At 45.3% G+C, this 22,885-nt stretch overlaps 1 protein-coding gene across 6 annotated transcripts in view; it reads left to right on the top strand.

The window, feature by feature from the left end:
• The window catches only part of TRIM9 (tripartite motif containing 9), a 69,582-nt gene that overhangs the window by 27,320 nt on the left and 19,377 nt on the right, over positions 1 to 22,885 (top strand). For 4 of the 6 annotated variants that reach the window (XM_081910548.1, XM_081910547.1, XM_081910546.1 and 1 more), the window contains exons 3-6: positions 3,830 to 3,952; positions 13,958 to 14,068; positions 17,777 to 17,930; positions 22,433 to 22,590. In XM_081910548.1, the coding sequence (XP_081766674.1) occupies positions 3,830 to 3,952; positions 13,958 to 14,068; positions 17,777 to 17,930; positions 22,433 to 22,590 (546 nt within the window). The remainder of the gene's footprint in view (positions 1 to 3,829; positions 3,953 to 13,957; positions 14,069 to 17,776; positions 17,931 to 22,432; positions 22,591 to 22,885) is intronic. The other 2 variants (XM_081910549.1, XM_081910545.1) reach the window with 1 other exon arrangement.

Below are 22,885 nucleotides of genomic sequence, written 5' to 3'. Positions count from 1 at the left end.
CCCTGCTCCACTCGGAACTGGCAAGGCCATCCATTGCCGTCATGGACTGATAAAGGAGAGGGCTTTGAGCACTTGTTTTTACAGCTGGGTTTCTGCTTATACATTGATTCAAGTGCTCAAGTTAATACATTTTAGAAATTCTCCCTTGGAGAAGTTTCAGACTGACTGCACAGAAACCCATTCCTTCACCAGCAACTGGTAGTTTGTTAAAGGTCCTGGGAATTGCAGCTCTGTGAGGAGGAAACTACAGTTTCCCAGGATTCATTTTGGGGGAGAAAGTCATGTGCTTTTCCTGAGCATTGGAAGTCCTTTGAACTCCAGGGCTGATGAGAGCTGTGGCCTAAAACAGCTGGCGGGCAAAAGGTTGGCAAAGGTTGACCATGTCACTTACGTGGTTTTTAAAATATTTATATTTTATTTTAAAAAATCAGTGAAAATATGATATGAAAGAAAAGAAATGTGAAAGGAAAGAAAGAGGAAAACTTACCAAAACATTCAATACAACAGCATATAGAAGTACAGTGGTACCTCAGGTTACATACGCTTCAGGTTACATACGCTTCAGGTTACAGACTCCGCTAACCCAGAAATAGTGCTTCACGTTAAGAACTTTGCTTCAGGATGAGAACAGAAATCGGGCTCCAGCGGCGCAGCAGCAGCAGGAGTCCCCATTAGCTAAAGTGGTTCTTCAGGTTAAGAACAGTTTCAGGTTAAGTATGGACCTCCGAAACGAATTAAGTACTTAACCTGAGGTACCACTGTACATAAGCAGCACTTTTTGTTTGTTTTTGTGGGCCCAGTCACAGTGCCACCCCCACCCCCAGGCAGTGGATAAATGTAAGATGTAATTCATAAACTCAAGCAGACAATGATCTCGATTAGAAATGGCCACAACTTTATTGATTGCAGATATAAGTGGATTTTTGGCTCGGGCGCTGGGTTTTACATCCATTCCAGCCTGCCCAGACCAAAAAAAATATATTTAATTTTAAAAAAGATAAGTGAACTTGGTTCCCACAAGTTCCTGCTCCAAATAACCCCTGCACATTAGTAGTACAATTAATCCAACAAATTCTTAACACAACATTATGCTTTTTACGAACTGATTCCAAATATTTATTCACACGCAATCTGTGTTTCAAAGCAATCCGTTCGTATGTTGCTAGAGTCATCGTCTCTTTCATCCATTGATCGAAGGGAGCCATGGCACATAATAATAATAATAATAATAATAATAATAATAATAATAATAATAATATATTTATACCCCGCCCATCTGGCTGGGTTTCCCCAGCCACTCTGGGCGGCTTCCAACAAAACACTAAAATATTATCTTTCCGACGGAATAATATCGGTCTTTTCGCAAAAGTAAGGGCACGGAGAGTCCGTTTACACTGACCCTTTGTCAAACCCCAGGCACCTGGGATATCGTTCAAAATAATATTACCATCGGACAGTTTAAATTCCCCCCACCCCAAGTAGTATTTAGGCAAGATGGGCACATTCTTTCACCTTTGGTGGACGTGCCCAAGGATTAAGGCTTTCTGGGAGATGATATATAATGAACTGAAGAAGGTATTTAAATCTACCCTTTTGAAGAAACCAGAGGCCTTTCTCCTGGGCATAGTTGACCAATCGGTGTTAAAGAAGGATAGAACTTTCTTTATGTATGCCACAACAGCAGCAAGAATACTTATTGCAAAATATTGGAAAACACAAGATCTACCCACTTTGGAAGAATGGCAGATGAAGGTGATGGACTATATGGAATTGGCGGAAATGACAGGCAGGATTCGAGACCAGGGAGAAGAGTCAGTGGAGGAAGATTGGAAGAAATTTAAAGACTATTTACAAAGATATTGTAAAATTAAGGAATTTTAGAATAATGTTGGATTGGAACTAAGTGGTTTCTAGCTGTGATGGGTTAAAATAATATGAAAAAATGGGTTTATATAAGTAAAAATCTAAGATTGTAATAATTTAAGAATAAGATCTGGGTAACAAAAAGAGGGAAAGAAATTGTTGAATTAATAATTTGATTTGGAATACAAAAAGGGGTGGTATGAGGAGGTCCGAGAAACAAGTAAATGAAAAATAAGGAGATGGAAAGATTGATTCTTTTTAACAATTTTTGCTGGATATTTTTTCTTTTTTATTTATTTTTATTTTTTTGTGATGTAAAATTCTTAATAAAAATTATTATTAAAAAAAAAAGTATTTAGGCAAGATGGAGAGGTGTTGGGTACCGCTGTTGCTGCAGCAGCATCTTCTAAAGATTTGGCATATTATTCTCTGTGCAGCCTCCCTGCCCCCCAGCCAAGCCTGATAACATCTCTGCAAATGTGCCTGGTGGGTTAATGCAAACCTCCGGAGGAATTGGGCTTCCATGCGGCATTGATTTAAAGTGTGGCTCCTGCGCTGTGGACGGCTGGCTTTGGTTTCCAGGAAGGCTGCTCCTCCCCGCCTTTCCCCATTAAGCTGTGGAGAGTCATCCATCATAGCCAGGCTGAGCTGTTGCCAAATTAAACCCCCACCCCCTTCCGCTGCCTCGCCCCACTTTGTATGCCTTGATGTTAGTAATCTCTCCTGGGGCTAATCCTGCCTCGCCTAACAGAGCAGCCCTGCTGTGGCTGAAGACGCACAACTGTTTCAGTCAAGGGGTTTGATCTCCAGGAATGGGTTGGAAAGGCCGGGGAGGTTTTGCAGGAGCTCTGCTTTCTCAAGGCAGCACAGAGATGCTGTTCGATTGTCAGGGCCTCTGTAGCTTGAGCGTGTTACCTGTTTTTGTGTGGAGGAGGAGTAATGTAAGGGCTGAGCCACATCAGTAAAATAAGCACGCCTTTAGGGTATCAAGGGAAAGGTGGGGCACCGCAGAAATTTTCCATTGCTGGATTTTTTAACATTCATGGTCACAAATGGCTCAGCTGAGCATTCATTTCCTCAGCTGAGTTATATTTAAAATTCCAGCAGAACAACTATTCAACAAGGCAGGCTGCATGCCTTATCTCAACTAAGTGTAGAAGCAGATGTTTTACATAAGATTAGTTTTGAGGATCTGGTCAAAGACTACAATTAGGAAAAACAAGAGAATTTTTTTCAGATATAAATAAAGTGGAAGTAGACAAAAATAAACACTCTTTTCCATTTTACTGTAGGTTTTGTTTCATTTCAAAAAGTGTAAATTTATGTTATGGTTTATTATGGTTTATTTTTTGAATTAGATATATATACAGGGCACCCAAATCCTTTAAGTGCTTATGGTCTCTAAAGGTCTTAATCTGGCCCTGATCCACACTTCCTCTTGTCCCACTGCTTTCCCCAATCTCGGGCAGAACTGCTCTTTAGCGCTCAGTTGGAGCAAACAGCAATCCGGTTTTTGCACAGATTGCTGTTTGCTCCGATTTAGACCTAAAGACTGGGTTTTTCCTAGGAAAGGAGCAGGGCAAGGTAGAAACTGCTCAGGTCCATGCTTTCTAGGACAAGCAAAAGTGTGGGTGAGCCCTTAGTTGAGCGGTAAATGTGCAAAACAACCAGTCATTGTGCACATTCACCAGGCCGCCTGGAGAATGTGCACATCATCTGCATACGAAATGTGTACGTTTCTTAGTCAATATCCACCACCTCCAGCGGGCCTTGGGGAATCTTCATGCAGCTCAGGAGAGCCTTCCCCAACCTAGAGCCCTCCAGATGTTTGGGGCTGTATCTCTCATCCGCCATACCACCTGGGACTGATGTGAATCCTACTCTGCAACATCTGGAGGGCACCAAGTCAGGGTAGACTTGCATGAGGATAAGACCATGTAATGGGAGCTTCTGTTTTGCCCCACAGGAAAACAGTGTGGAGTTTGAAGCCTGCCTCGTCGCCCAGTGTGATGCCCTCATTGATGCCCTCAACCGGAGGAAAGCTCAGCTGTTGACGCGAGTCAACAAGGAACATGAACACAAGCTGAAGGTTGGTCTGGGCTGAGGGTGGTGGTGATGTTGCATCTGGGGGCACCGTATGGCCCTTGGAGAAGAACAGCCAGCAAGGTTGACATGGGTGATGGACACAGATGGGAGACAGTTGCAGGAGGGGAGAGTACCTTTGTGCTGGGGTCCTACTTGGGGGTTTCCCATTGGGGCTACTGGTTGCCCACTGTGAGAAGAGGATGCCGGACTCAATGGGCCATCATCGTGGCCCAGTAGAGATCTTTTGATATTCTTCTGACTGGTTGTAAACAAGAAAATAAGCAGGTGGGGGCTGGCTGAGGGCAGACTGAGGTTGGAAGACAAGATCCATAATGGTAAAAGGTAAAGGACTCCTGGACGGTTAAGTCCAGTCAAAGGTGACTATGGGGTTGCGGCGCTCATCTCACTTTTCAGGCCAAGGGAGCCGGCGTTTGTCCACAGACAGCTTTCCGGGTCATGTGGCCAGCAGGACTAAAACGCTTCTGGTGCAACGGGACACCGTGATGGAAAAAAGAGTGCACAGAAACACTGTTTACCTTTCTGCCACAGTGGTACCTATTTATCTACTTGCACTGGCGTGCTTTCAAACTGCTAGGTTGGCAGGAGTTGGGATGGAGCAATGGGAGCTCACTCCGTTGCGGGGATTCGAACCGCCGACCTTCCGATCGGCAAGCCTCAGGACGACAGCACCACCCGCGTCCCTAAAATATAGATCCATATAGGTAGCTGTCTCTCTACATTTGTGAGAGCTAACACACCAGCTTGTCTTTGGGACAGGTTTCACTGAACTGGTGCCCTCCAGTTGCTTTGGATTTCAACTGCCATTGCCTCAAGCCTGCACACTTGCTTTGCTGTTGTTGTTTAGTCGTTTAGTCGTGTCCGACTCTTCGTGACCCCCTGGACCAGAGCACGTCAGGCACTTCTGTCTTCCACTGCCTCCTGCAGTTTGGCCAAACTCATGCTGGTAGTTTTGAGAACACTGTCCCACCACCTCGTCCTCTGTTGTCCCCTTCTCCTTGTGCCCTCCATCTTCCCCAACATCAGGGTCTTTTCCAGGGTGTCTTCTCTTCTCATGAGGTGGCCAAAGTATTGGAGCCTCAGCTTCAGGATCTGTCCTTCCAGTGAGCACTCAGGGCTGATTTCCTTCAGAATGGATCAGTTTGATCTTCTTGCAGTCCATGGGACTCTCAAGAGTCTCCTCCAGCACCATAATTCAAAAGCATCCATTCTTCGGCAATCAGCCTTTTTGATGGTCCAGCTCTCACTTAAAACCATAGCTTGAACTATACGGACCTGCATACACAATTCAGGGATAGCTGAGCATGGCTTCTCCCTGCGTCACCCAGACTCCCTGAAGCCCCCACCTCCCTCCAGCGCACGCAGGAATGATTAGAGGGCTGGGATGATTTAGGGATGAGGGTGCAGCCACCATGGAAGGGAGGGGGCCTGGAAGCTGCCGTGGCAACAGTTGCCATAGAAACACCGGGAGATGGAGGGAGGGAGGGATGGCAGTGTGTGTGGCATGCGGAGGACCAGCAGCAACAGATAAGCCCAGGGAGAATTGACCTTGGAGATGGAGGGCAGCTGCCTGTGTGCTGTGCACACTCCCCTCCGAGGAAAGGTTACAGCTCCTTTCCCAGGAGGGGGTTTGCGCGTTGCACAAGAGAATTGATTGAAAGGAAATGGACTAGCGGAGGAATGAGAGAGTCCATCTCCCGGGCATTTTCAATGCACCACTGCAACACAGGCTGAATGTAGGAAGGAGGTTGGTCCTAACTGGGTCGGCCGGAGCCAAAAGTCTCTCCCCCTGGGAATAGTCAAAGGCAGCAGTGCTGAGATCTTTTCCAGCCCAGTAAACTCAAACACATTTTCTGCCTATTCAGCAGAGGATTCCAATAGGTTTCCCTGCACGCACAGAGGCGTCCAGCTCAGAGCTTTTGGCTTTCCACCCTCATCCTTCCCTTAGACCTCTCTCTGTGTGTCTTTGAACACCGCTGGCATTTTCAGAGCAGAACTGAGATGTCTCTTCAAAGCAAACCTGCGTCGCTCCTTACAGCAGAATGGGGCTGCAACAAGTTTTTCTGCTGCCCTGTGCAACGGTTGGGGTGGGGTGGTAGATGCAAACTGAAACATAGAATCGCAGAGTCGGAAGGGACCCCAATGTGCATCTGGTCCAACCCTCCGCAATGCAGAAATATTTTTGCACAACATTGGGCTCGAACCCATGACCAAGAGATTAAGAAGTTTATGGAAGTTCTTAAAGTTTGATGTCTTGTCGTGTTTTTAATATTCTATTGTGAGCCGCCCAGAGCATTCCACAAATGGGGAGCCACTACAGAGAAGGCCCTGTTCCAGACCCTCCAAGTGTCCCTATTTTCTAGGGATGTCCCTGATTTAGAGAATCCGTCCCAATACCCTCTGGATTCAGCTTGGATGCCAAAAGAACCCAGACAGCAATTGTCAGTCAAACGCAGGGCCGACCCACCCATGAGGCAAGATGAGAAGACCACCTCAGGCAGAAGGACTCACAAGGACAGCCGATCCCAATGTAGATTGTTATTCCCTGCCTTGTTCCCAATGTAGATCTTCACTCACCCCTTCTTCCCTGGTTGGAAAGGAAGGGACGCCATTTTGTGGTTCGCCTCTTGGGCCGGCCCTAGTCAAACAGGATGATGCCAGAGCTACACCATCTTAACCAGCAAGGAGCTGAGAGGGGACACACCAAATACAGACACACACCCCCCCCCAGCCGTCCCAGGTTCTGATTTGATCCTGGAATGTCCCACTTTTCCTTAGGCTGTCCCTATTTTCATTGGGAAATGTTGGAGGGTATGGAGTTATCCGACCATCTGAAGCCATCTGAAGGCAATCCTGTATGGGGAAATTTTAAAGTTTCTGGGCCAGTTTCAAGGGCAGCCCCACGTAGAGCGAGTTACATGTGTGGGGTATAAATTGCAAAGGGCTGTAATTTGAAAAATTATCTTTATGGAATGGGATGCCCCTATTTCCATCGGAGAAATGTTGGAGGGTATGCCATTCTCGTGTTGCCACCCCATGTGGACAGGGCACTCAGATAACGCCTCAGATGATGAACATTGAGTTCAGATGATGAAATAATGATCACCGCAGTTCTCAAGATGCAGGGTTCTGCTGCCTTTCCTGAATCATACAACCTGTGAGGGCTCCAAGATTGTGAAATGACAGAGTTCGTTCAGCTTGTTCTGATTAGAAGAGTGGGGTGTGTGTGTGTGTGTGTGTGTGTGTGTGTGTGTGTGTGTGAGAGAGAGAGAGAGAGAGAGAGAGAGAGAGAGAGAGAGAGAGAGAGAGAAAGATTCTTCAGAGAGGAGAAGCTCAGGAAATAGATGACGTTTGCAAAGCTGATAATGAGCTTTGGGGTCTCTTAAAGGACTTGGATGGAACTTGAGTTCCCTTGAGCAGTTATTTACACAACATCACCCCTCAGTAATGAGTGCCCAGGCCCTCCCCGCTCCCCATCTTCTCTGCCTGCTGGATTGTTTTATGAGCTATAAAGTTGTGTTGAGCATTTGAGTACTTCCTTGTGGCCCAGAGGCAGAACTCATTTGGGTCATACCATATTCACATTCGTTGGTCTTGGATTTGAAATTCCACCATCTTTTAATGTCATATAGCTTCCTGATATGTCCTCTAAGCCTTCTATAACAAAATCCACTGAAATAAATGGAAATTAATTCAGAGTGAATGTAGAACAGTGTAGAAACACTGTAGAAACACAAATCCATCAATTTTTTAAAAAATTAAACAGACCCATTTCTAGGATTTCCCTGCTGTATTCTTCCTAATATTATAATATAATATAATATAATATAATATAATATAATATAATATAATAATATAATATAATATAATATAATTAATTTATACCACGCCAATCTGGCTGGGTTTCCCCAGCTACTCTGGGCGGCTCCCAACCAAATATTAAAAACACAATACAGCATTAAACATTCAAAACATCCCTAAACAGGGCTGCCTTTGGATGACACCCCCAAAGATTTTGAGCCCCCCTTCTTTTTATGCAAAAATGTTTAAAACAATGTGATCTTTCAATTGACTTACCTAAGATCCAGGACAAAGCACTGCATTTTGAAAATTCCCTCCAGACATCACTTCCACCTCTGAAATCCCGGCAATGTCCAGGAAAATCTGGGTGTATGACAGCCCTATGTGGACTTGCAAGTTTTTAACTCCCTGCATTTTTACTGAGGACTGGATTTTCTGTACCCAAAACTTACGCTTTTGTTTTTGAATAAAAGTAAGTTTCTAGCCCTTATGGACATGAGAAGAGTCCCTGGGGCTGGAGAAGAGCCGAGTGTGACTACCAGCGATGCTGGAATGGGGCTTGAGAACTCACTAGAACAACTTATTCGCTCTCCAGCGCCCAGCATCATAAATGATGCAGAAAGATAAATAACCATGCATAATGTGGCACTAATTATGCAAAATATATTTGCATTGCTTTATGAGCATCATTTATTTAGAGTGCAGCATTTGTCTTTGCTGTGGCTCAGAGGCTGGGTTTTAAATAATGCACAGCATACCCGGGCCAGTTTTTAACTCTTTGCAGGGCCAAGGCTTTGTAGCGTCCAGATCAAGGGACATAATATTCCTGCTCAATTCTGCCTTGGTCAGACCACACCTGGAGTACTGTGTCCAGATCTGGGCATCACAATTTAAGGAAGCTGACAAACTGGAATGTGTACAAAGAACAACAACCGAGATGATAAAGGGTCTGAACCAAGCCTTAGAAGGAATGTTTGAGGGAGTTGGGTATGTTTAGCCTGAAAAAGAGGAGACTGAGAGCAGATATGAGAGCCATCTTCAAATATCTTTTTTATTATTCTATCATCATCATCATTATTTACTTCCAAAACTGAAAAAAGAAAAATTACAAACATCAAATTCAACATCCATATTCATTTTCTAACACAAACCTATTACATAATTAACTAAATTAAAATATACCTAATTACACTAAACTTCTATTTGCTGTATACAAATACAACACAGTTTGAAATTTTACATTAAAGCTTTTATATTATAAATAATATAGCCTGAAAAAAGAGGAGACTGAGAGGAGATATGAGAGCCACCTTCAGATATCTTAAGGGCTGCCACATGGAGGAGGGAGCAAGCTTGTTTTCTCCTGCTTTTAAGGGTAGGTCCCAAACCAATGGATTTAAGTTACAAGAAAGGAGATTCCGACTAATCATCAGGAATAGCTTTCTGATAGTAAGAGCTGCTCAGCAGTGGAACGGTCTCCCTTGGGAGGTGGTGGACTCTCCTTCCTTGGAGACTTTTAACCAGAGGTTGGATGGGCATCAGGGATGCAGGTGGCGCTGTGGTCTAAACCCCTGAGCCTCTTGGGCTTGCCAATCAAAAGGTCGGCGGTTCGAATCCCTGCGACAGAGTGAGCTCCCGTTGCTTCGGTCCCTGCTCCTGCCAACCTAGCAGTTCAAAAGCACGTCAAAGTGCAAGTAGATAAATAGGTACCGCTCCAGCGGGAAGGTAAACGGCGTTGCTCTGGTTTCGGTGTTCCGTTGCACCAGAAGTGGCTTAGTTATGCTGGCCACATGATCCGGAAAAACTGTCTACAGACAAACACTGGCTCCCTTGGCCTGTAAAGCAAGATGAGTGCCGCAACCCCAGTGTCGTCTGCGACTGGACTTAACGGTCAGGGGTCCTTTACCAGCCAGTGCAGTGTAGTGGTTAAGAGCGGTAGACTCGTAATCTGGGGCACCGGGTTCGCGTCTCTGCTCCTCCACATGCAGCTGCTGGGTGACCTAGGGCCAGTCACACTTCTTTAAAGTCTGTCAGCCCCACTCACCCCACAGAGTGTTTGTTGTGGGGGAGGAAGGGAAAGCAGATTGTGAGCCGCTTTGAGACTCCTTAGGGTAGTGATAAAGCGGGATATCAAATCCAAACCCTTCTTCTTCACCTTTGCTTTTGGATGGCCATCAGTCATGGATGCTTTAGCTGAGATTCTTCATTGCAGGCTCTTGCAGTACCTTCCAGCTTTCTGATTCTTAGGTTCAAAGGTTTGTTGACAGGGATGAGAGATGTCTGGTATTGCAAATACGGTGTTTGCACAAGTAGATTCAGACACTCGCCAAACCTCCGCCCTCACAGAGCTATAGTTCCCAAAGTGGTTTAATAACCAATCTTTTTCCCCAGGAAACTCTGGGAATTGCAGCTCTCTGAGTGGAATAGCAAACTACAGTTCCCAGGATTCTCGGGGGGGGGGGAGGAACGGCTGTTTAAAGTGGTATGAGCCCCCATTAAATATATAGTGTGGAATGGGCTTTATTCAAGAGAATTAGAGGCAGCTGGTAGTGCGTTGAATCAGAGGCAATGCATATCAAGTCCTTTGCAGATTTTGTCTGTAATGTATTATTGTACAGACATGTTGGCAATCAACTGGGCTTGCTGTTGAGGTTATAAAAAGGTCATAGGTCAGGAGCCACCCCTGGCCCAGGTCAAGCCCTAACCTCATAGGCTACAGCTCTGTCCCCCGACACCAGTTAAGGCCCCGCTGGGACTGTGTTGAACCTCCTTCTGTGAAGCTAAGATTATGAGCCATTATTGAATTTCCGGGGCCTTGAAACTCCTTCCTTGCCATACCTGAGACAGACCATACATCACCCTGTGATTTATACACACGGAGTCTGTGTGCAGAGCAGATGGCGGCTCCTTCAATAATATTCTGAAAGCGTCAACTTTGAGTGGAGAGGCGAGAGATTTCATTATCTGGGAAGAGCAGGAACCTCGACTTAAGCTGTAAAGAAGATAAGGAGATAAAAGATGGTTTCCCCCGCAAATCCCATATTTGCAATCTCGCTATCCAGGGCTGGGCTCATCTCCGCAAAGAGCATTACCAGAGGCCGACGTGATGAAAGGGAAGGCTCTTTCAATGCTTTGCTTACTTGTCCTGAGGCTGGAGATTTTATAGGAACAGAGGAAGCTGCCTTATGCTGAATGCCATTGCATGCCCTGTAATAAATGAAATTAAGGACCCTAATAACACTGCATGACAACTGCCTACCACCAGGTAGCAAACATTGAAATCGAATACCATTAATGTAGACACCAAGCAACTGGCAAATATTTGAACATTGAGAGTCGACGTCAACATTTGCAAAGGGGAGCAAATTACTGGGAACACATTGACTTCAGGTTTTTTTAAAAAGGGAATGCTTTTTTAAAAGCTGTGTCTGTATATTTTATACAGTTCTTATACAGAACTGTGTCTGTATATCTTATTTATATTTATTTCATAAAATTTATAAACTGGTTGTTTGTAAAAATAAACCAATAAAACAAACCACAAAGCGGCTTACAAAAAGATAAAGCAATAAAACCAAGAAACATTTGCAATCCTTTTCAACATGCTAAAAGTTGAAATACTACAACAGATTAAAATTCACATTAGAATTTCTAAGCATCTGGGTAGGCTTAGCCTGAACAAGAATGTTGTTGTTGTTGTTTAGTCGTGTCCGCCTCTTCGTGACCCCCTGGATCAGAGCACGCCAGGCACTCCTGTCTTCCACTGCCTCCCGCAGTTTGGCCAAACTCATTTTTAGTAGCTTTGAGAACACTGTCCAACCATCTCGTCCTCCGTCGTCCCCTTCTCCTTGTGCCCTCCATCTTTCCCAACATCAGGGTCTTTTCCAGGGAGTCTTCTCTTCTCCTGAGGTGGCCAAAGTCTTGGAGCCTCAGCTTCACGATCTGTCCTTCCCGTGAGCACTCAGGGCTGATTTCCTTCAGAATGGAGAGGTTGGATCTTCTTGCAGTCCATGGGACTCTCAAGAGTCTCCTCCAGCACCATAATTCAAAAGCATCCATTCTTCGGCGATCAGCCTTCTTTGTGGTCCAGCTCTCACTTCCATACATCACTACTGGGAAAACCATAGCTTTAACTATACGGACCTTTGTTGGCAAGGTGATGTCTCTGCTTTTTAAGATGCTGTTCAGGTTTGTCATTGCTTTTCTCCCAAGAAGCAGGAGTCTTTTAATTTCGTGACTGCTATCACCATCTGCAGTGATCATGGAGCCCAAGAAAGTAAAATCTCTCACTGCCTCCATTTCTTCCCAGTGGCTATGATTTTCGTTGTTTTTTTTATGTTGAGCTTTAGACCATATTTTGCGCTCTCCTCTTTCACCCTCATTAAAAGGTTCTTTAATTCCTCCTCACTTTCTGCCATCAAGGTTGTGTCATCTGCATATCTGAGGTTGTTGATATGTCTTCCGGCAATCTTAATTCTGGCTTGGGATTCATCCTGCCCACATACTACATGTGGCAGATGTAGTGCTGCCAATTCCATCAACTGAAGTGGTTGATGGAGCACATGTTGGATAAGGAGATCTCGTAGGTAAATTGGCCCTGAGTTATAAAGGGCTTTGTAGATAATAGCAACAGTTTGAACTTTGCCCAGTAGCAGATTGGCAAGCAGTGCCGATCTCTGAGCACAGATGTTCCATGCTGAGTTTTTCTTGTTCCTGTCAGCAATTGTGCTGCAGCATTCTGCACCAACTGCAGCTTCCGGATCAAGCACAAGGGAAGCCACACATAGAGGGCATTGCAATAATCCAGTCTTGATATAACTCGGGTTGCCGTATCTTGAAGAGCAAAAAAAAGAGGACGCTATGATGGCCATTCAAATAAAAGAAACCCAAATTTTACACCTGAAAAAGAGGACGTGTCCTGGAAAAAGAGGACCCATGAATTACTGTGGCATGACCTTCCGAAGCCAGGAATGGCTATAGCTGCTGATTCCACAAGTCCACCATTGGCGAGACGATATCTGGCCTGCCATTTGGAATCAGTGTGATAAGGACTTCATGTCCTCCTTTTCTGCAACTTTGCAGAAACTTGCATGAACTCAAATGTCAAATGTAATTGCGAAGAAGCAACACAATGTGCGAGCCCCTCCTGCTGGATGCGTGCAGTATTGCAGTATAGGAACTTAAGAAGAGCATATGCTGGATCAGGACCTGAGCACAAGAGCAACACTCCCCTCCTGTTGTTTCCAACAGCTGGTGTTCAGAAGCTGAAGTGTAGGCGGGTTCCTATGAGGCAAGACAAAGTGATAACAGCAAGAACCTTTATCGAACTACAGAACTGGACAAGAGGGGCAAAGCAACTGCTTATATACATTTCTGGAGGCCTGGGCCACTCCCACTCTCAACGTGATTGGCTGTCTAAACCAGTGTTTCCCAACCTTGTGCCTCCAGATGTTTTTGGCCTACAACTCCCATCATCCCTAGCTAGCAAGACCAGTGGTCAGGGATGATGGGAATTGTAGTTCAAAAACAGCTGGAGGCACAAGGTTGGGAAACACTGGTCTAAACTTCCAAGCTGCGAATCACAAGTCAGAATTTAAGGGCCAATGGCAGAGGCCCAAAGCCTAAAATGTTCTGTGATTGTATTAGAATGTTGTATTATTTTATTGTTGTTCGCTGCCCTGAGCCCAACTTTGGCTGGGGAGGGTGGGATATAAATAATAAATTATTATTATTATTATTATTAATCAAATCAGAACACAAGGGCTCAGAATCCCTAGTCCAGACAACACAGACCACTGAATACATAAAATAATAATAATAATTTATTTATACCCCGCCCATCTGGTTGGGTCTCCCCAGCCACTCTAGGCAGCTTCCAACAAAGATTAAAAATACATTAAAATGTCACACATTAAAAACTTCCCTGAACAGGGCTGCCTTCCGATGTCTTCTAAAAGTCTGGTAGTTGTTCTTCTCTTGGACATCTGGTGGGAGGGCATTCCACAGGGCAGGTGCCACCACCAAGAAGGCCCTCTGCCTGGTTCCCTGTAACCTCGCTTCTCACAGGGAGGGAACCCCCCAGTAGGCCCTCGGCGCTGTACCTCAGTGTCTGGGCTGGACAATGGTACAGAGATAGAACATTATGGCTCCTAGCTCTGGTAACATTGCTGTCTTGTGTATCTCGTTGCAGGTGGTGCGGGACCAGATCTCCCACTGCACAGTGAAACTACGCCAGACGACGGGACTCATGGAATACTGCTTGGAGGTCATCAAGGAGAACGATCCCAGCGGATTCCTCCAGGTTGCGGCTTGATTCTCTTCCCCTCTGTTAATATTCCTAAGAGAAGCGTGGATTTCTTCTTATTGCTGCAAAAGCCCTAATTCAGACCTCCTTGAGTTCATGTATACAGTCATACTTTGGGTTACAGACACTTCAGGTTGCGTTTTTTTGGGTTATGGACCGCTGAAACCCGGAAGTATCGGAACGGGTTACTTCCGGGTTTCAGGGGTCGCGAATGCAGCCGCTGCAGGTTGCGAACGCTGCTGGTTGCAAACATGCATCCCACTCGGATCACAATTGCAACCCAAGCGTCCACTGTACATTGTGGTGGTGTTCATGACCAGACCTCTGATCATAGCTGTCAACTTACATATTTAAAAATAAGGGACCAGCAGCCTTGAAAATAAGGGACCAGCAGCCAAAATAAGGGACCTGCAGCCTCACCTGTTCCAGGCACTCCAGTCTTCCTGTCGTCCTCCAGTCTGGTCAAACTCATGCTGGTAGCTTTGAGAACACTGTCCAACCAACTTTGTAACCAGAAGTTCAACTGAATAGAATCTGAATCACATGCACCACAAGGCCTATGCAGCCTCAACTTAAGATGGCTCCCCGGCCTGGCTTTGCACTGCAAAGTTTGCAGCAGCGCGTGCAACAAAATGGCGTCCAGCATTCAAAAACCCACTCAGCTTGCATTAACTAGCCACACACAAGGCATGCAAGCTCCACCCCTCCCCAGTCATTCTTAGACTTCTTATTGGGTGAGCAACACAACCAAGCAACACAGTTGGAGCCTCCCTCCTCCCTGGCCGGCTGGCAGGGAGGGAGGGAGAGGAGCTGCTTCCTTTGAAATTTAAGGGACATCATTTAAGGGACATTTAAGGGGCATCCATCAATAAGGGACAGCAGCGGGACATGGTGCTGGAATAAGGGACTGTCCCTTCAAATAAGGGACCCTTGACAGCTATGCCTCTGAGCAACTCAAGGCTACTTGGCCTAGGAGGACAAGGCGCTTGTGGAAAGAGTAGGAGTTGGCTACTTGTTTGCAAGTCGTCTTAAGAAGATAAACCTGCTAATCTGTTTAACCTTTTAAGACTCGGTCCTTCTCATTCCATCAGGGATGGCCGGAGCGAAGTACAGGGACTGAGCACATCACATGCAGAAGACCCCTAAATTCAATCCCTAGTATCTCCAGTTAAAAGGATCTCAGGCAGAGTCACTGCAAAGTGTCTCTGTCTGAGTCCCTGGGGGGAAACACGGCTGGTATAAAGAGACAGTAGTGGGCTTGATAGACCAAAAGAGCTGAAGCTGCACAAGAGGAACCATTAAATGCATCTTTTCATTTAATATGCACTTTATAAGAGGCAAAGAGAAGTTGCTAAGGAGATGCAGGTTGCTGGAGGCAGAGAAGCAGAGGAGTTTGGCATCAATGGAACATTTCCCCCTGATGCAAATAGCAGCCTTAGAGGAGGGATTTTCCTCAGGACAACAGCAAAGGCTTAAATCCCCTCCTTTTTGTCGTCTGTGATCTGAATTTTCTCAGGTCTGTAGTGTGGGAATATTCAGGGAGGCAGGAGAGGATATGTTGTTTATTAATATCCTTCCTCACTTGCACTAGCAAGTTCCTTTACTTAGCAGAGTTTTACATTCCCCTTTTAAACGCACAGCAGATAGGTGGTTGCAGGCTTGTTTAAGCCTCTCAATATTAGATTCCTGGTAAGTTCCCTTATATTCCTCTTAAAAGAATAAACACACCACAATCTTGTGTAAAGTATATAAAAGTCCAGTATACCTGAAGGAGTGTCTCCACCCCCATTGTTCAGCCCAGACACCGAAGTCCAGCTCCTAGGGCCTTCTGGCGGTTCCCTCGCTGCAAGAAGCCAAGTTACAGGGAACCAGGCAAAGGGCCTTCTCGGTAGTGGCGCCTGCCTTGTGGAACACCCTGCCACCAAAGAGAAAAACAACTATCAGACTTTTAGAAGACATCTGAAGGCAGCCCTGTTTAGGGGAGCTTTTAAGGTTTAACAGACTATTTCATTTTAATCTTTTGTTGGAAGCTGCCCAGAGTGGCTGGGGAAACCCAGCCAGAAGGGTGGGATATAAATAATAAATTATTATTATTATTATTATTATTATTATTATTATTATTATTATTATTATTATTATTATTTTACTCACATTATCAGTTCACAGTTGGATCCCTGAAGACAGACTTAGTTTCAAAGTATATACGTGTGGATCTGTCCCATATGGGGATAATCCCAGTGTCCTCTGTTGGCTAAAAGCCAACAGAGCATTTCTAGCTAAAAAGCTGCTCCAATGACGAAGGAAGTCAAAAAAGAGAGAGAGAGTTTTGTACCTTGTGCTTTTGTTACCTGCACAGGTAAGCTCACATCCACCTCTAGTCAAATGCAAAGGAAGGATGCTCCAGCCCAGAAGGAAACAGGAAGTTTCAACTGGCTGAACCAAACATCCCCTTGCATGTCCACTCTAGGAAACCAAGAAATGTTGTATTTGACTGCTACTTATTTATCACATCCCACATGTTGGCCTTGCAACTGCCTCACCACTGGTCCCCCCCCCCCACTGATAACTCACCAAGCTGCAGGTACTGTAGTCCAGTGGTTTCCAAACCTTTGGGGGGCGACTGCCCCCTTGGTTCCATAAACTCATTCCCCCTATACAAAGCATTATTCAGAAGAGAGGTTTGCATGACCCACTAAGAAAGGTGATAACACAGTGCAATTCAAAACCATAACAATTCATTGCACATTTACTCAAAATCCAATTAAAACTATTTAGTTTAATCAATTTAATAAAATGGATGGACTTGACCCAGTGATGCCAGCTCCAGCACCCTCCTGCTGCCCTCTTGACTCTTAATGGCCCCCCAGTTAAACCCACTGCCCCCACTTTGGGAACCACTGCTAGAGAAAGACGCCCACGGCTTTTGAATCCTCAGTGTTGTGGGAATGTTCAGGGGTGCAGGAGAGGATATATTGTTTGGTTATGGCCTTTCCAACTTGTGCTAACAAGTTCACAATTTAGCAATTTAACATTCCCCTTTTTAAACTCACAGCAGATGTGTTTGCTCAGGCTCGCTAAAACCTCTATAACAACTGTTCCGGCATTTCCCCCTTATTCCCTCATAAAAGATAACACACGACACAGTCTTCTATAAAAGTATTAAAGAGTTTACTCACACATCATTCTGTTCACAATCGGATCCCAGAAGGCAGACTTAGCTTAGAAAAGTTACATACACCTGGAAACTATCTCATAAGGAGACAGTCCCTTTGTCCTCTCTTGGCTGGAAGAGAGCATCTTTGGCTAAGCAGATGTTGCTTCTTCGATGCATGTAGTCAAATAGAGAGAGGTGGCTGCCCTGTCCTGTGCTTTTCTTATTACCTGCACAGGTGAGGCCACGCCCACCTCTAGTCACATGCAGAGGAAGTCTCTCCCAGCCCAGAAGGAAACAGGAAGTTGACCTACTGGCTGGACAAACATTCCTCCCCTTGTGTAAACATGTTCACTCTAGGAATGTTGTACTTGACTGCTCTTGTGTTTCACATTCCACAAGTGTATGGCAGTCAAAGGGTATCCTGCGTCTAAGGATGGATTTTGCATTTTGGTTATCAAGGCTTGTGACCTTCCTCACCCTGGGAGACTTCTCCAACCCTGTGTTTACCCAAGCCTCACACACTCTGATTCACCCGTCTCCTTTGCCACCAGATCTCTGATGCGCTGATAAGGAGAGTCCACCTGACAGAGGACCAGTGGGGGAAAGGAACCCTCTCCCCAAGGATGACGACAGACTTTGATCTGAACCTGGACAGCGGGCCTTTGCTGCAGACCATCCACCAGCTGGACTTCATGCAAATGAAAGGTAAATGTCAGAGCAATCCTGTCTCTGTCTGTTTGGAAGGAGTGCCAGGCATGAAATATGAGGGGGAGGAAAGAACAGCAGGTTTAAAATAGCCGCAAGGTAGAAATTTACTTTGGGCATGTTATCTCCCATGCTTGAACAAAGTACTCAGGGTGACTAACAATTGCATAATAATTAAATTTCTCTCTTTTTGGAAACACTGTTCCCTAGAAACCAGTTTTAAAAGCTGAGCTTTGCTAGTGAGTCTGGGAAGATAACATTTCCATATGAACCAAGGCGAGTAATGATAACTTGTTTCTTTAGGAATGTTACCTGGCACCCCAGTCTCCAGTCTCCAATTGGCCTGATTTAACAGGCTCTTCTTAAGGGGCGCGGGTGGCGCTGTGGGTTAAACCACAGAGCCTAGGACTTGCCGATCAGAAGGTTGGCGGTTCGAATCCCCGTAATGGGGTGAGCTCCCATTGCTCGGTCCCTGCTCCTGCCAACCTAGCAGTTCGAAAGCACCTCAAAGTACAAGTAGATAAATAGGTACCGCTCTGGTGGGAAGGTAAATGGCGTTTCCGTGCGCTGCTCTGGTTCGCCAGAAGCAGCTTAGTCATGCTGACCACATGACCAGGAAGCTGTACGCCGGCTCCCTCGGCCAATAAAGCGAGATGAGCGCCCCAACCCCAGAGTCGGTCACGACTGGACCTAATAGTCAGGGGTCCCTTTACCTTTTTTAGAAATTTATTTTAGGCATGTTATCTCCCATGCTTGAACAAAGTTCTCAGGGTGACTAACAATTGCATAATAATTAAATGTCCTTTTTTTTTTTGGAAACACTGTTCCCTAGGAACCAGTTTTAAAAGCTGAGCTTTGCTAGTGAGTCTGGGTAGATAACATTTCCATATGGACCAAGACGAGTAATGTTAACATGTTTCTTTAGGAATGTTACCCGGCACCCCAGTCTCCAGTCTCCAGTCGGCCTGATCTAACAGGCTCTTCTTAGATAGAATCCTACAGATTCACAACACCATCTTACTAAAACAGGAGCACAACAGACATGGAGCGCACCAACTCATTGCACCATTCTTATGTCCTTACTTGCGGACATAGCCTCTGGGCTAGGAAAATGACAGTCCAGTGGACTTGTAAAAGGGGAAAAGAGTATTGGGAAATGATCCCTAAGGAATTGAAAAAAATGTTTAAAAGTACTTTCCTAAAAAAAAAACTAGAGTTAAAAGTTTATTTATGTATGATGCTGCCACTGCAGCCTGTGTTTTGTTAGCCCCAAAATGGAAAACGAACGAGGTCCCAACCAAAGAAGAATGGCAACTTAAGTTGAGAGAATATGCACAACTTGTAGACTTAACATATAGAACATACATTTAGAGAAGATTGGAAAACGTTTATTGAATATATGGGAAATTATTGTGTGCAGCTGAAAATGCTGGCAATAATAATAATAATAATAATAATAATAATAATAATAATAATAATTTTTATTTAGATCCCGCCCTCCCCGGTCAGAGCCGGGCTCAGGGCAGCTAACACCGGTAAAATTAGAATTAAAACATAATGGGGGGGACAATTTAAAATACAGGTTAAAATGCAATTTAAAATGCAGCCTCATTTCTCCATAGATCAAAACCATAAGGGGAGGGAAACATAAGGGTCAGACTGAGTCCAAACCAAAGGCCAGGCAGAACAGCTCTGTCTTGCAGGCCCTGCGGAAAGATGTCAAGTCCCGCAGGGCCCTGGTCTCTTGTGACAGAGCCTTCCACCAGGTCGAGGCCAGTGCTGAAAAGGCCCTGGCCCTAGTTGAGACCAATCTAACCACCTTGTGACCTGGGACCTCCAAAATGTTGTCATTTGTGGACCTTAAGGTCCTCCGTGGGGCATACCAGGAGAGGCGGTCCTGTAGGTACGAGAGTCCTAGGCCGTATAGGGCTTTAAAGGTCAAAACCAGCACCTTAAAACCTGACCCTGTACTCCACCGGGAGCCAGTACAGTTAAGATAAATTCAACAGTGTAAACAAGTTTTGATGGATGCAATAATAGAATATTGAATGGTATAGTTTTTGTAAAATGTGCAGGGATTTATGATGTGTAAAATGAACCATGGAAAGAGAAGAAAGGAAGTCACTGATATCTTAAGGATGTAAAATGAGTATTTTAAATGGCAAAACAGAAAATTCAATTAAAATAATTTGTGTGTGTGTGTGTGTGTGTGTGAGAGAGAGAGAGAGAGAGAGAGAGAGAGAGAGAGAGAGAAAATGACAATCTAGGTTTCTCAGCATGGAAAATCCCCTTGTTTACATGCCTGCAGCAATGGCTGCGCAATTGCCATTTTAGGAAACAGGGGAAATAAATCCGATGGAGTTTGCCTCCCTCCTTCCTCTGTATGCCGTTCATTCCAAGACCTATCCTTCCTGCATTCACACGACTGGGCACAATGCAGCCTTCCTTGCCCGCGACATGCCTAGCTGCCTTCGCATCCGTTCCTCTCCTCCTTGCCAGCTCAGCTGCATTGGCACATCGCAACAGGCCCCATCTGGGGCAGAGCGGCAGAGCAGAGAGACACAGCAACAGGCAGATGTTTGCTGGCGATGCCCCTGGGCAACCTGCCAGCTGCGAGGTGCCCATCTGCGCCATTGTGGCACTTCAAAGCCTCGCAAGGGGGAAGGGATATTCAGACCCCCGTCTTGAAACAGGCTTTGTTGGAGGGCGACGCTCAGGGTGCCTGCCAGAGAACGCCACCTGGGTGGGAACTGTAGGCTTGTGGGGAACTGCGGTTCCCAGGGCTAATGAGAAGGAAGTTCTGAATTGGCAATTTGGTCTCAGTTTGCAGTAATGACAGTACTGTATTTATATAGCTCTTTTCCCCAAAAGTGGGGCTAATGAACAAGAAGATGAGATGGCTTACTGATTTCTATACACTCAGTAATTTAGAATAGAAGAAAAATGGGCAGGTTTTAGCTGGCCCCCAGGACTACTGTATCACCTACAATTCCAGTACAAAAATTAAAACAGAACATATAATGCCAAGGTACAGAAACGTCACTACTTATATTACTTGAAGGGTTATTATAGACATGGACAGCCTCTTACAATAATACTACTACTAATAATAAAGATAATGATAGTGATGATGATGATGATAATAATAATAATAATAATAATAATAATAATAATAATAATTTATACCCCACCCATCTGGCTGGGTTTACCCAGCCACTCTGGGCGGCTTCCAACAAAAGATTAAAAATACATTAAAACAACAGTCATTAAAAACTTCAAGGCTGCCTTCAGATGTCTTCTAAACAACAAATAGTTGTTTATTTCTTTGACATCTGGTGGGAGGGCGTTCCACAGGGCGGGCGCCACCACCGAGAAGGCCCTCTGCCTGGTTCCCTGTAACTTGGCTTCTTGCAGCGAGGGAACTGCCAGAAGGCCCTCAGCGCTGGGCCTCAGTATACCCAGTATACCTGAAGGAGCGTCTCCAACCCCATCGTCCAGTCCGAACACTGAGGTCCAGCTCCGAGGGCCTTCTGGTGGTTCCCTCAATGTGAGATGCCCCTCAATGTGACCAGATGCCAAGGAAATAAACAACTATATGACATTTAGAAGACATCTGAAGGCAGCCTGTTTAGGAAAGTTTTTAATGTTTGATGTTTTATCGTGCTTTTAATATTCTGTTGGGAGCTGCCCAGAGTGGCTGGGGAAACCCAGCCAGATGGGTGGGGCATAAATTATAATTATTATAATTATAATACAGTCATACCTCTTGTTAGGTTTACTTCAGGTTAAATCTTTTCAGGTTGCGTCCCGCGGCGACCCAGAAGTACATGAGTTACTTCTGGGTTTCGCCACTCGCATGCGCAGACGTGCAAAATGACGTCACACACATGCGCAGAATAATAATAATAATAATAATAATAATAATAATAATAATAATAATAATAATAGTTTATTTATACCCCGCCCATCTGGCTGAGTTTCCCCAGCCACACTGAGTGGCTCCCCATCAAGTGTTAAAAACAGTACAGTGTTAAATATTAAAAACTTCCCTGAAGCGGCGAATTGCGGCATGCGCAGACGCGAGTTGTGTTCTGCTCATGCTGTGAACGGGGCTCCGGAACGGATCCCGTTCGCAACCAGAATGCCTCGCAAGATGCAAAACGCGCAAGACGAAAGAGTTTTCCGTTTTTTGAGTCGTTCCGCAAGACGAATTTCCCTATGGGCTTGCTTCGCAAGACGAAACGTCTTGCGAGTTCTTGCGAGTTTGTTTCCTTTTTCTTAAAGCCGCTAAGCTGTTAATAGCCGCTAAGATGCTAATAGCCGTGCTTCGCAAAACGAAAAAACCGCAAGACGAAGAGACTCGCGGAACGGACTATTTTCATCTTGCAAGGCACCACTGTATTAGGGTCAAGGATGGGTAATAAGCCGACAAACTCTGGCAGAACTCAGAGGCCCCGATTTCCACCCTGGTAGAAGTCGGGGTTACACTAATTTCTGTTTAGCTTCCTCCCCAGTGCCGGCCCCCCCAATCCTCCAGCTGGAAGAGTGCTGCACCCAGAACAACAGCGCCACCTTGTCGTGGAAGCAGCCCCCACTTTCCGCGGTGCAAGTGGACGGATACATCTTGGAGTTGGATGATGGGAACGGTGGTCAGTTCAGGGTACGTTTTATGGAGAGGCGCTTTTACGTTGTGGATGGTGGGTGGGAGGGAGAACAGTGCTGGTTCCGGGTTTTAGAGTTTGAAGGGGTTCCAGGGGTCATCTAGTCCAACCCTGTGTGGTGCAGGGATCTCAACTGACAGGTGGCCACTCAATCTCGTTAAAAGACCATTAAACTCAAATAGAATTGCGTGGCGAGTTCCCGCCCCCCCCCCAGGTGGAAATAATGACACTTGACACAATTATTAAGGTTAATGGGCTAAAAAAGGCCACAATTTTTATTGGTTACAAGTGATG

The sequence above is a fragment of the Podarcis melisellensis genome, assembly GCF_964234715.1.
Source record: "Podarcis melisellensis genome assembly, chromosome: 1".
NCBI lineage: Eukaryota > Metazoa > Chordata > Lepidosauria > Squamata > Lacertidae > Podarcis > Podarcis melisellensis.
This window is presented reverse-complemented; position numbering and strand designations above follow the sequence as displayed.